Here is a 14,436-nt window from a genome sequence, read left to right as displayed (position 1 = left end):
TAGTACTACATTAATATGACCGTCTATTCTTGCTTTAATTGCCAGGGACATATAACCACCCAAGAAGTAGAGATTGCGCATGGAAAATTCAACCTATTCCTTCTGTTTGTTTCTTTCTTTTGTCTCTTCCTATAATAAAACCCGAGCTCTAGAATGTGTGGAGGTGCCATGCCGTTTGGGGAAAAATGAGTGGGTTGGAAATAATACATAAAGTTGAACTTCTAAAGTCATTTAAGATCACACATTACTGAAGAAAGTCTCATTTGATCCCTGTAAACCCTTTGCCTTGCCCCTGATTAATTCTGGAGTTAAAGAAAAGAAAGGTACAGAATGTTTATTAGATTAGCTCAGTCCTTATTACTATGGTTCTACTCCCTTGGATATTCTCTTTCGTTAATCTGTTTACATGTTTTTTGCCTGTTGCCATGGTAAAGCTCATTCCATGAGTGAGAGACCTCAGTGCTGAAGGAGGTTTTCTTAATGTTAAATCTTGCATTTTCACTTCCACATTTTATCTTGGTGTTACTAGGGCAACCCAAATAATTTCATTTTCTCTTTGAAGTTGATGCCTTTAAAGCTGTTATACCCTCATGCTGACTCATTCATGTTCTTTTTTTCTAGTTTAATTTCCACAGATACTTTCTTTACACAGATGTTTTCTGATTTTCTGTAGCCACGATGGCTGAGGTACTGTTGGTATAGTAGTTAAATATGTGGGGGAATTACAAATCCTACTGAGGATTAGAAAAGATTTATGGACCTTCTCAGCAGAGGAAAAAAATAAATGCCAGTTTAAGAAATAATGGATAAATATACAATGGGGAAAAGCCAGTCTCTTCAATAAATGGTGTTGGGAAAACTGGACAGCTACATGCAAAAGAATGAAACTGGACCACTACCTTATACCCCACACAAAAGTAAACTCAAAATGAATTAAGAACTTGAACGTAGGACCTAAAACTATAAAATTCCTAGAAGAAACATAGAGGATAAGCTCCTTGACATCAGTCTTGGCAATGATTTTTTGGATTTAACACCAGAAGCAAAGGCAACTAAAGCAAAAATAAACAAGTGGAGACTACAGCAAACCAAAAACCTTCTATATAGGAAAGGAAATCATCAACAAAATGAAAAGGCAACCTATGGAATAGGAGAAAATACTTGCAAATCATCTATCTGATAAGGGGTTACTATCCAAAATATGTGAAGAACTCATATAATTCAACAGGAAAAAAAGCAGTTCTATTAAAAATAGGCAGAGGATCTGAATAGTTCTTTTTCCAAAGAAAACATACAAATGGACAACAAGTATATGAAAAGGTGCTCAACATCACTCATCATCAGGGAAATGCAAGCCAAAACCGCAATGAGATATCACCTCTTGTTATCTATCAACCACTCACTTGTTAGAATAGTTAGTATCAAAACAATAGGAAATAACAAGTGTTGGGAGGATGTAGAGAAGAGGGAACCCTTGTGCCCTATTTGTAGACATGAACATTGGTGCACGAGCCAATGGAAATGGTATGAGGAAAACAGTATGAGGTTCCTGAAAAAAATAGAACTATCGTATTTATATGAAGGATACAAAAACACTAACTCAAAAAGATACCTACACCCCCCGTATGCACTGCAGCAGTATTTACAATAGCCAAAACACGGAAACAGCTTAAGCGTCTATTGATGGCTCAGTGGATAAAGCAAATGTGGTATGTATATATACAGGGGAATATTATTCAGCCATAAAAAGAAGGAAATTCTGTCATTTGTGAACATTCATGGACCTTGAGGACATTATGCTATGTGACATTAGTAAGTCAGAGAAAGACAAATACTGTGTGGTCTCACTTAAGTGTGGAGTCTAAAGAAATAAAACAAAATTTGTAGATACCGAGAAGAGATGGGTGGTTACCAGAAGCAGGGGTAGGCGAAATGGGTGAAGGGGGTCAAAAGGAATGAACTTTCAGTTACAAAATAATTAAGACCTGGAGCTGTCATGTACAGCATGGCAACTATAGTTAACAATACTGTATTGTATATTTGAAACTTGCTAAAAGAGTCCATCTTAAAAGTCCTCATCACAAGAAAAAAGTTGTAGCTATGTGTGGTTGGTGGATATTAACTAAACTTATTTGGGTAATCATTTCACAATATAGACACATAAATCAAATCATATTATACACCTAAAACTAATACAATGTTATACGTCAATTATATCTTGATTTTAAAAAGTCATGTTGAGGTGCCCAGGTTGATTGGTAGGTTGAGTGTCCGACTCTTGATTTCGGTTCAGGTCATGATCTCAGGGTCCTGGGATCCAGCCCTGCATCAGGGCTCCCCACTCAGTGGAGAATCTGCTTGTCTCCATCTCCCTCTGCCACTCCCCCTGCTCACACGCTCTCTCTCTCACACGTTGCTTTGGGTAAATTTTTAGAAAATTAGAAAAAGACTCTTGGTGAGTCTTGGTGCCTCTCTAAAATAATAAGTAAACCTTAAAAAAAGACATAAAAATACGGAACAAATATTATTTATTATTATCCAAATTTATTTGGGTCTTGGGTTTTGAATAGCAAGTTGCAAGAGTTATAGCAAGGGTTTCATCAAAAAGTGTGTCTTACTGTATTCTTTTTCTAAGTTCAGATTGTGAAAGTTAAGGTACCTGTTTATTTCGTTTCACTCTTACTTCATCCCAGGGCCATCTCCTGTTTGGTTTTATGTCTCTGTCCTTCTCTGGCAAGTCTCTTGGCAAACTACCTGCAGGAGCTAAATGGCTAGTTGGCATTCTTCTTTCCCAAGGCTGGTCTGGCTTACAAACCTTTTGAGTTTGATTTCATGCAAAAAACCAAGGAGCAAAGAGAAAAGATGGCGTATTTTGAGTCTCCGTGTTTAACAGGTCTGTTGCCCGTGTATTTGACTATAGCTTCTAATTTATCTTTTATCCCCAGTTCTTGACATGTAGTAGTTGGATAACAAATGTTGAAAGAGGGAGGGAAGGAGGAAAGATGGAGGGAAGGGGGAAGAAAGAAAAGGAAGGAAGGGGTTATATTTAAGGGAAAGAAGAAAAGGAGAAAATTTTAAAAAATAAACCAAAGGAGACTGTCCTCTGCTCAAAGACTGAATTTTCTATGTGTAACTCAGACATCAGCTGCAAAGGAGGAGTTCTAGATAAATTTTGAGCTAGGTGGCTACATGGCAGGTTGGCACATGTTTGGACAGATGCAGGGGAGACAAGCAGCCTGTGGCCCTCATAGCTGCCACCTGGGTTCAGTCCCAGGAAATTACTGAGTAGCCCTCTCATTGGTCATGACTGGTCTACTGAGATTCTAGAACAACGTTCACTATTGGTGGTGAGCATTTTGTGAATTCAGTACCAAACATGGCCCACCCACCCGGAACTTTGGGGCATCTTTAGACAATTAACAAGAGAGTGGAGGCATTGTGTGGAGGATGATTCGGGAGATCCAGTGGAGGTTGGTTCGTGTGTTTTAGAAAGCAGTTCAGCAGCAAAGTACCAGGTGAAGCTGATAGGGTCTATATGCTTCTACAAAAGGGTTGCTTTGGGTAAATTTTTAGAAAATTAGAAAAACTCGTGGTGAGTCTTGGTGCCTTTGGCATTTCAGTTTAAGAATGTGTAACTTGTTGCCCTCCTTGTCTCACTGCCTGAACCAGCTTGGGCTACCCTGTGTCTCCAGAGAGAGAAAATATCAGATCTAATCTTCGTCAAAGTACACAGAAACAAAACGATTCTGACAAGTGATGGAGGGCAAAACGATACATCTTAAAGGGGGAACAAAGAGCCATTGTATTACAGACCTTTCATTTTGGCTGGAGTGTTCTCCTGGTCCTTTACCTAGATAACTATTCCTACCCAACTTCATATTTCCATGCAGACAGCACTTCTTAAACCCGCAGTAGCTCAGGCATCTCAGTATATGTCAGCGTCCTAAACTTCTACTTCATCGTACCTATCACAACTGTGAGTAGATGGTTGTCGTTATTTACTGTCTCTCCACCATAATGTAAGGTTCATAAGGACTTGTAGAAAGAATGAATAAGGGGTGCCCGGGTGGCTCAGTCAGTTAAGTGTCCAACTCTTGATTTTGGCTCAGGTCAAGATCTTGGGGTCCTGGGATCGAGACCTGCTTTCAAAACAAGAAAAACAAGAAACTGAGTCTGCTTGAGATTCTCTCTCTCTTTCTCTCTCCCTCTGCCCCCCCCCCAGAATAAATAAATCAATCTTTAAAAAAATGAATGAATGAATAAAGCTGTCAGGCACTGTGGTAAGTGCTAGGATACAAAGCTCTTAAAGACACTGCGTCTATCCTTGAGAAACTGTTTCCTGAAGTAGGTATCTTCCAAGGATAATTTATCCCTCTCTCAGCTTCCAGAGGGGAAAGACCAAGGGTGAATCACGATGGTATGGTTTTCTTCACCTCATTTTCCCAAATCCTACTTCTTTCCCACAAGAATCCCAACATGGACTCTGTTTATCTAAGGACATGGGGTAGAAATGAACCAACCTATTTTTCCACCAATTTCTGTTTCTTTGTTGAATGGATATTTATTTTGGTTTTACCAAAAACAATTTAAATTTATGTCTATAGAGACATTTTTTTGGTCCCTAAAACATTAGTCTATTAAGCTTTTAACATGGGTCATCTGAAAATAGGATCAAACATTACAGAACAAATAAAAACAAACAAATCCCCACAGTTGTTCCATAAACCTTGATTTTCCCTTGGACCTGAGCCACCCAAAAGATCATCCACGCATTCCTAAATCCCATTTTGCTTCAGAACTTCCAGAGTGTCTCAGCTTTGAAATGTTTGACTTTAAAAAGTTAGGTTTTTCCCTTGTTTCTTCCTCACTTTTTCCAACTAAATCTAAGGTTTTAGAAAAATTCCTGTGACCTTTCTACACGATTTTTCATTTTTCGGTATTTGTGATTAATACATAAAACCTCCCAATTTGGGACACCTGGGTAGCTCAGTCCGTTAAGTGTCTACCTTCAGCTCAGGGCATTGAGTCCCGCGTCGGGCTCCTTGCTCCGCGGGGAGCCTGCTTCCGCCTCTGCCTCTGCCTGCTGCTCCCCCTGCTTGTGCTCTCCCTCTCTCTGACAAATAAATAAATCAAAGCTTTTAAAAAATACCTCCCAATTTAATAACTACTGAACTAGTTGTTTTCCTTTCAAGCCTCCCTAGTCCACCTTTTCATCCTACTGACAAAGTCACTGACCAAAACAACTTTAGATAACCAGACGGCACTGTGCAAGTTGATACATTGTGGGGCTTCAGCTGCTTGTTTTCTAGGTCTTTCAACCATTTTTAAAAATATATTTAGCAGGGCCCGCAATGTGTTTGAGATCATTTTCTCAGGAAGGGACTCCCTTGGCCCCAAGCCATCTTTCTTACTAATAATAGCAACTTCAAGTAAACAATTTCAAAATACTATAAAGTTTGTCTATAAGGTGGCACTGCTTTGGGTTCCATGTGAGCTGATGGGTCCTATTTTTTTTCCCCTCTGTTTTCTTTTTGCTGACAAAGTATTCAAATGAATAAGCCTGAGATCTCACACTCAGACAGGGCTTGTATTGTAAATTTGTTAATTATTCATTTATTCAACAAATATATGTTGAGCATCTGTTACATGCCAAAGAGTGTTAGGTGATGAGAATAGAATGGAGAGCAACATTAATCCAAGAACCACACAAATGAGTGGAAATGGGGTCTTGTGACAGAGGCCACCCAGGGAGTCCAGGGTGCTGGCCAGAGCCCGGGTTTGACCCAGTCGGGGAGATCAGGGATGTCTTACCTGAGCAAGTGGCGCTAGAGCCAAGGTCTGCAGGATCCATAGGAATCTGAAAAGCAAGGGGGGTGGAAAGAACATTTATTTCAGTTATAGGATTAACACCGCAAGGCCCTGCTCCTATTGCTTGAATCTCCCTCACAGTGACTTCAAGAGCCACACAGATCACTTGACCTTTGCAATCACGTAATGATTGCACCTCCTTTCACCCTTTCTTTTGGGATTAGGGGTAGTTTTTTTGTTTTTGTGTTTTTTTAACTAAAGAATCTATTATCTTCAGAAACAGATGTATTTTAGTTAGTTGATTCATATTTTCTAAGCTTTTCTTTCATTTAGATTTTGGGCACATTCTAGATCTAAGAGGCAAGTAGCCTTTGACCATATTCTCCTAGAACCTTCATATAAAGACATTTTATTCCCTCCCTCAGCTTCTAGAATGCAAGCCTCTAGGAGTACCGAGTATCATTGTGTTAGATTTCATTTAGCTTTGCTGTGAGAAAATAAGAGTTGAAAGAGGGAACTCATATATTATCTAATTTGGAAAAGATGGGCCATTAAATCAATATGTTAAATTTAGAGCCAAACCCAACAAGTATTTTTCCTGTAGCACAAGCCTTGCATTAAATATTTATTAGTTGGATGAACAAAAACCAAATATTCTAATTTTTAGGTGCATCTACATCCATTTTCATATTCTGACAATAAAATATGGTAGTTGTTAATTTTCTTACGTAGTGTCATGTCTTCCTGGGGGCTGGAGGACCTGGACCTCCTTCCGTCATGGATTTTACTGAGCACATCCAACAGGAAAGACAAACCAAGAGTTGACTTCTTAAAAACAATCTTTGTGAAAAGCCCCAAAGAGAATTATTTAGCAGTTAATGTTTTTCTGCTATTATGAAACCTTTGGGTTAGATCCCTGTGAAGAGTTTCATAAAAAGGGCAATAAAAAGGTTATCCTATAAATCCATTAGTCTTCCGATCTCTCACTTTACCAATCTCTTGTTTCCTGAGCAGTGTTACTTTGTTTCCTAGTTGTTATATTTAACATAGCTAGAAATGTAAAATTTTACCACATTAAAAAAAAAAAGCTTAGTGGGAAAGTTCTTGATAATAAGTTGCTTTAGCTGTCTGTCGCAATTTTGGTTGACTCTGTTTTTCTAAGTTATCAGTCTATCCATGTTTGTGAAACGTATTTGTAAAACATGCCAAACTGCCTGTTGGAACAGACAAGGCACCTTCCTCCCGTAGAATCATTAGGAATTCACCTTAAACTATGGAGCATATTGGGCCCTGGAGCTCATACTATGAAACAAAACTCCAGAAAGTGGAAAATGAGTAAGAGCCTTTGGTGTTGATGTTCTGAAGGACAGGGTCTTCCTGCCTTCCCCGCCGTCCTCTGTGGGCTGTCCTTCTGTCCGAAAGGAAGGAGCCTTCCATGTGGACTGACTGCTCGGCCAGCGCCTGTCGTGTCTGCATTTTCTGGCCTGTTCCGCATGCTCGCGGTACACTGCTGCTTAGGACTGTCATGCTTGCTTTGCTCAGGCGGGTAAAATGGGACTGAAGATAAATGTTTCTTTTTGTCCATTAAAGGAAGAGAGAGTCTTCAAAGCAGTCATTACAGATTTACTCACTTGAATCCTAGACTTAGTTTTTGGAAGTCAGGACTGATAAGATGGACTGAAATCTTGTCTCAATCACATTTCAATGATATCAAGAGTTGGAAGGGAAACACATAGTCTTTTCAAGGGTTTGGAATCCTGTTCAGGAAGGGGTGGAGGTGTGTGTGTGTGCACTGTGCCTCCTGCAAGACTGTCCCTGCTTTAAAGGAGAGAGAAACAACATGAAACGAAGAGGTGACCAAGACCACCAGCGGGATGCAGAGAGCCAAAGCCACATTTCTCAGAGAGACTTTCCGTAAATTCACAATGACAGAGATGAGGAAGGCAGTGAGTAACATTTGATGATAATCCTTTATGATTGCTTTTTAAGACCATTAGATCACAGTGTAGCCTCATTTTAGAAAAGATTTCTGAATTCACATTTACTTGAAATGTACACCATAAGCATCAAATAGTTATTAGTGTCATATAGATGAAGCTGAAGCTCTTTGACGAAAGTTCCAAAGAAAGCAGAGCCTTCTTTTAAGATCTCACCAAGATTTAGAAGTGCACTATTGCAAACCATTATTATCATAAACAAGACTATTACGTATGGATCTGTTTTCTGTCTCTTGTTTCTTAATAGAGCAATGTTCTGATAAGGGAGTCACAAAATCTGGCCATTGGGGACACGCTAGACCTAAGAAGTCATTATCGATCGACATATCCTCTTTAGCACTAGTGACAGAATATTGTGCATTAAAATTTCAATCATCCTTAACTTTGAAATTATAAATTATTCCTGACTCTTTTCTCCTTCTCAGACACTGTCTTCAGTAATGCATGTTCTTGAATAATCATTATTTACAATGCGAAGCTATATGGTAATAGTCGCTCTTGTATTTACTGCAGTGTCATACTTCATAACAGAGGATGATAACAGACGGAAGAGCTTGGTCCTTACTACAAAATGCTCAAATGGGCATATGTATCTGTATGTGGGTATGTGTGTATATGGAGGCCTAGTTTGATTTAACAAATATGAGTTGAGGTCCATTCTAAGGTATTGTGTTGTTTTCTAGAAGACACAGAGATAAACAAGATATAAACCCTGTCTTCAGTGAAATACAAATAACTTCTTTAAATGCATCATTGGCACATTTACTAAGCACTAATCAGTCACATTTACAAAGCAGACCAATGATAATTGATGCTTTCATAGGCATTTCTTTAATATGGGGGTGAGGACAGGCACCTTGTCTTCTGTTTTGCTCACTTCCATTCCCCTAGCACCTAGCACAATACCCGGTATATCTTACACTCTCATTATTCTCTAGCAAGTGCCTGAGTAAAGAAAGGTAATCTATGTGTGTGAGGAAAAAAATCCAGCTGTTGATCATCATATAAAACAAATTTTTAGTGGATTGAAAAGCTTCTGTCTAGGATGAAGATAACTGTGGAAAATACCATGTCAAGCAAAGTCCTTCAGATGTAAAATGAATGAAGGGATTTTTCTCTAAGTATGTGAAAAGTATAACGAGGAAGAGGTATATCTTTCTTTTAAGAACGAGAATTGCTAGGTAGGAGTGATTTTTGCTTCTCACCACCACTACCATCCTTAGAAAAACAGGTTAAAGGGGCGCCTGGGTGGCTCAGCCATTAAGCGTCTGCCTTCAGCTCATGTCATGATCCCAGAGTCCTGGGATCGAGCCCCACGTCGGGCTCCCTGCTTGGCGGGAAGCCTGCTTCTCCCTCTCCCGCTCCCCTTGCTTGTGTTCCCTCTCTCACTGTCTCTGTCAAATAAATAAATAAAATCTTAAAAAAAAAAAAGAAAAGAAAAAGAAAAACAGGTTAAGCTTAATTTGAATGTTTTCCAAATAATGTAATTGGACCATTAATTTAACATATGGCACCGTGGAAATATGCAAGGAGATAATACACAAATGTATCCATTGGGTTGCAAGTTTCACTTGCCTCTTCCCACTCCTTCTGAGTCCAAAATTCTTGCTTTATGGGACTGTAAGGGCAGTAGAGCTCAAGAATCATTTAAATGTATTAACAATAGCTTTTTAAAATTTTATACCATCAAATAGGGATATGAAAAGGGAAATTGAATACAGGAAAAATTCTACTTAAATTGTTTGTTTCTTAGGATATTGACTAGATCCTCTCTAAGTGCAATTCAGGTTCTAAAATTTTATAACTCGTTTATGATTTTCTTTTAATTGAATATATTTCTATAGAACCATGGAATTACGATCTTCTTTGGTGGGTTTTTCTAGAGATATTTTGTCATGTGTACCACAATACAGAGTAAAACACAATCTAGAGTCATGTTCTCCCAAGAGAGAAAGGATCATTTTAGGAACTGGAAAATTTGGCATTTTCTCCTGTTTTTTATTTCCATCATTGCACTGCCAGAAGAAAAGCAATTTGTTTTATTTTTATAATTGATGTTTGAGCATATCCTGATGACTTTATTTGGATTTATGGAGCCTTTGGGTACAGCTGAGAAGAACCCCTAAATAAATCGTGGTATTTCTGTGCTCCTCCTCACTTGCACTGCTTCTCCACACTAGCCTCAGGACACCAGCTGATTTCCTGGCCCTGTACCATGGGATCTTCCTCCCATGACGTTACTCAGAGACACACTTTGCCTTTATGATGATTATTTCTAAAGCTTAAGTCAGTTGCACCCCTGTTCTTCATTCAAATTACTACGTATTCACTAATTTATCCAGCAAATATTGAGTGTCTACTATATGTCAAGCATTATTTTCTGGGTAGTTGGGATACATCAGTGTACAAAATAGAACTGAAAAGTACCTGCTTTCATGAAACTTATGTTCTTATAGGAGACAGACAAAAAAATAAGGAGCACAATATATTTTGGCAGATTGGATGTGCAATGTAAGAGACAAGTCAGGGATGATTCCAAGGTTTTTAGCCTAAGCAACTGGAAGGATGAAGTTCCATCAACTGAGAGAGGAAAGTTGCAAGAGAAATGGGGCTTTGTTGGAGTTAGGAGGACGTAGGAATAAGGGAATAGAACTGGAGTTGGTTTGGGACATACTGCATTTAGTATGTCTGGTGGATATCCACATGGAGACGTCAGGTAGACAAGCGGGTCCATGACTCTGGATGCAGGTATGAGTTTGTGTTTAGTGTGGGTGCTCTTTAAAGCACTGTGACTAGTTGCAGTCACCAGACGATGAATGACTGTGGGAAGAGACGAGGACCAAAGACTGAGCACTGAGCACTCCAGAGTCAGAGGTCAGGGAGAAGAGGAGGAAACAGCAAAGGAGTTAAAGAAGGCACAGCCAGGGAAAGAGGAGGAAAACCTAAAGGACATGGCATCCTAAAAATGAAATAAAGAATAGTCAAATTATGCCTATGCAGCTGATACGCTGATAGAGCAAATAAGTGAGGGCAGAAAATTGGCCATTCAATTTAGTGACATGGTGAACGATATATGTGGATTTCTTTTCTGTAGAATTCATATTTCATGTGCTCAGGCATTATTGAATTTTTAAATTCATTTTTATAATGGGCCACTCACTACATTACGGTTATAATACATGTTACCATTTGGAATTGGCTCTTGTTCCCGTGAATGGTGTGTGGTTGTACTGTCTAAAAGTGTGCCACTTCCCAGCTGCCAGAAAAATGTGGACCAAAGCAAATGCTGGCTGTACCCGCCTGATAGGCATCGGAGACCAGTGTTAGCAATCAGGTTTGAATCAAAGTAGAACAAGTTTTGTATTCTTAAAGTTAAGGGTTAATAGAGCAGGATTTGTTCTATGTAATTAATTCTGGAGAAAACGATATTAAGATTCTCCTGAGAGGGAGGAAAATGGATTGTTCAGGAAGAGCCAAACAAATGAAGGAAAGAAACTCTGGGTTTGCAACTAACTTTACCAATATTCTTTACCAAAGGGTTATATGATATGATCTTTTGGAGAAGTAAATTTTGTAGAGCCATTAAAATGACTTTTGGAAATAAGTATTTTTTAATAAGGAAATGCACATGGATTTCTGCAAAAGGACACAGAGGCAGATATATAACATAATGTAAAAATCATGTAATTTTAATTAGGACACCAGAATCTCATGATTGAGTTGAAATGCCATATTTCCAAAGACATTATTTAATTAGGGAAACTAAACCCTTACATAATAAGTTGGAAATCAAAGTTGGAAGAAATATAAAGGTAATCATTTACATTTCTAAAATAGAAAAAAAAAAGAGAAATAAAATTGTGCTAATTGATCTTTAGGGGAAAAAACTGTTTAAACCCAAGCAGTTTATTTTCAGAAGTGACTCCTTCAGCTTGAAACAGTAACTCTTGAAATGGTAACAAATCAATCGGAAGCTACAATAATAATGAAAGAGACATCAAGTGTAGTCCCTGTTATGCATGTCTTTCATCAGAGGTGCTGAAATTTGTGAGAGAAGAATACAAAAAAGTTTTTTTCCGTCAGTGGGCAGAAGGTCCATCTGTCCTCTCTTTAGTTATTGGAGTTTTTTATTCGACTTCTTTATCCCCACACTGCTCTACATTGGTGCATTTTATTCCTGAAGTTGGTCCTCACTTTAAAGACCAAGCCCAATTCCCTCCAAGGTGTACAGGAACTTACCGTGAAGGAAAACCCAAGAAACCCATCAAAGAGTGTAGACCAGCTTGTTAGCGCTGTCACTGCAGCTGGTCCGGCTCGCCCGGGGTCTGACTTGGAGGAGCCCCACTCCATGAACAAGCATCGGAATTCACTCATTCACTTGTTCAACAGCAGTTGTTCAGGGTCTCCTCCTGTTTGCCAGGTACTGTGGTAAGTGATGGGAATGCAAAAAGGAGTGAGACAGCAGCTTCTGAAGCTGCACTTGGAGGCTAAGAGGAGTTAGAGCCTCTGGGACTGCCACTGGAACATTCGGGACTAGGAAACCTTTGGGGCAGTGAGGTTGTAATAATTCACTGAGAAGAAGCAAAGAGGTCATGAAAGTGTCAGGACATCAAACTTTGAACTAGCCCGAAATGCCAAGGATGCTAGGAATCTGCAAAGTTCTTTATTTAGCTTGTGTGGCTTGTTGGCAGCATGTGTTTTGAGAACACACGTGGATAACATGTAGCTTCTTCCTTCAACAGGCGTGCAGCTAGCGATAGTAACAGAATGGGGTTAGGAAAGTCGTGTTTGGATAAAATGAGAAAATCGTTAAAAAAATTATATCAAATGCTGCACAGATGTCAGATAGGTCATAAGTGAGAGCAGCACCAGGCAGTTGAAATTTTCAACACTGTGTTAAGGAAAAATCCAAAAAGACGACGAATCACTGCTTAAGGAAGTCAGCTAAAGCAACAAGACAGAACGGATAACAGGATAATAGTTTCCAAAGATAACCACCTGTGAACTCAAAGAAGAGGCTTGGCTTTGCTTTGCTTTGCTTTGGGCTGTTTATTGTATAGCCCTTAATTCAGTATTCGGGAAGGAAGGATCCGTAACACAAACAAGGCTTTGGAGAAAAGCAGCAAATGTAGCCTTGCCCTTGCTCTTTAATTAGGACAGAGTGACAAGGACAGATGCAGAGAGCTAGATTATTGGATCCAAAGGTGGCAAAAGGGAGAGAAATTTTCTTGTCTCGCATGGGCTACCCTTATTCGTTGCCATAAGATAAGAAAAGAACATTCCTTCTCACAGTAGCGCGATGATGAACTTCAGGTCCTGGATCACAGTAAAGCAGTGGGACGTGAGAACGTGTAAGGCAGACTAGAAGAGGCTGTGTCTCTTTCCCCTTCCTCCCAGAGCCTCAGGTGTATCCTATTCATTTCTCTACTGTTATTTTGATAGAGATAGACATTTCCAGGGACAACTGATTTCTCAGAGGAGAAAATCAGGATGAATTTGAGGTTCACGGTGAAATATGAGGAATACAGAAAATAGAGAAAAGAAATCAAGTCAAAAACACAGGGGCAAAAAATGGGAGGCAAGAAAAAATGAAGTCCTTTCCAAAGCATCCCCTCCCCCTACAGCAGCCTCCATCCATGAGATCTTCCCTCTTCTAAGACACGGACCATGTGGCAAAGTCGTTCCCCTTCCCAGGGAGCAAGCACTATTATTTTACAACTAGAGATCAGTAAATAACACAAGCCAATGCTGAGATTACATATAAAATAGTTTAAAGCAGCTTCCCCGGATGGTAAGGGAAATAACAGAAACACTTCAAAGGTTGGGCTCTGTTCTCTGCAGCACCTTCATGTTTTGTTTAGGGGAAGGGAGTCCCGGAAAGAGTGCTCTGCCCTCGCATGGTCTCTCTGGTCCACCTGCAGCCAAAGGGAACCCACTTATGGGATAATAGTCAGGAAAGGACTTGCCTTTTCCATGTGGAAACCACTCTACGGTGGTTTTATTCAAAGGCTTAATAACAGCCTCAGGTGCCAGGACAGCTCCTGGAGTAATTCAGACTGTTTCTCGCGGTTGAAGCAGCATCTCACATGCTGTCAATACTGTGTGTTGTGCATGAAGATAAAGTAATTCACAGCTTTTCCTTTCTCAGAACCATGATTCCGGTGACAGAATTCCGGCAGTTCTCTGAGCAGCAGCCTGCCTTCCGTGTGCTGAAACCATGGTGGGATGTGTTTACCGACTACCTTTCGGTGGCCATGCTGATGATCGGTGTGTTCGGATGTACTCTCCAGGTAGGTGCCCAGACCCGTCAGAACGGAAGCCAGAGCAAGTCACTCTGCTATCGAACCCTTGCAAAAGAGCTGGCAGTGTGATTTTTAACCCCGTAAATACTAGTTGCCCTTCTCTACCTACCTGTGTATGGGGTTCGTAGTCATGGCAGGGAGCCCCAAACACGTATTTACTGAACTTTCCTAAGAAGGTAACTGTGGTACTTGTAAGATTTCACTGAGCCCAAAGAGCAGTGGACTGTAGTCAGCTAATACTTGATGCCACTGACATCAAAGGGAATCCCTTACCTTTCAAAGTCGGACTTACAGTAAAATATAGCATGTATACAGCCACAGTGTCACTT

At 39.8% G+C, this 14,436-nt stretch overlaps 1 protein-coding gene across 1 annotated transcript in view; it reads left to right on the top strand.

The window, feature by feature from the left end:
- The window catches only part of LRRC8C (leucine rich repeat containing 8 VRAC subunit C), a 78,587-nt gene that overhangs the window by 29,315 nt on the left and 34,836 nt on the right, over nucleotides 1-14,436 (top strand). The window contains exon 2 of the mRNA XM_026497645.4: nucleotides 13,954-14,095. Within this exon, the coding sequence (XP_026353430.1) occupies nucleotides 13,958-14,095 (138 nt within the window). The 5' untranslated portion in view covers nucleotides 13,954-13,957. The remainder of the gene's footprint in view (nucleotides 1-13,953; nucleotides 14,096-14,436) is intronic.

The sequence above is a fragment of the Ursus arctos genome, unplaced genomic scaffold, assembly GCF_023065955.2.
Source record: "Ursus arctos isolate Adak ecotype North America unplaced genomic scaffold, UrsArc2.0 scaffold_12, whole genome shotgun sequence".
Lineage (NCBI taxonomy): Eukaryota > Metazoa > Chordata > Mammalia > Carnivora > Ursidae > Ursus > Ursus arctos.
Note: the sequence above shows the minus strand (reverse complement) of the source record. Positions and strands in the feature narration are given on the sequence as shown.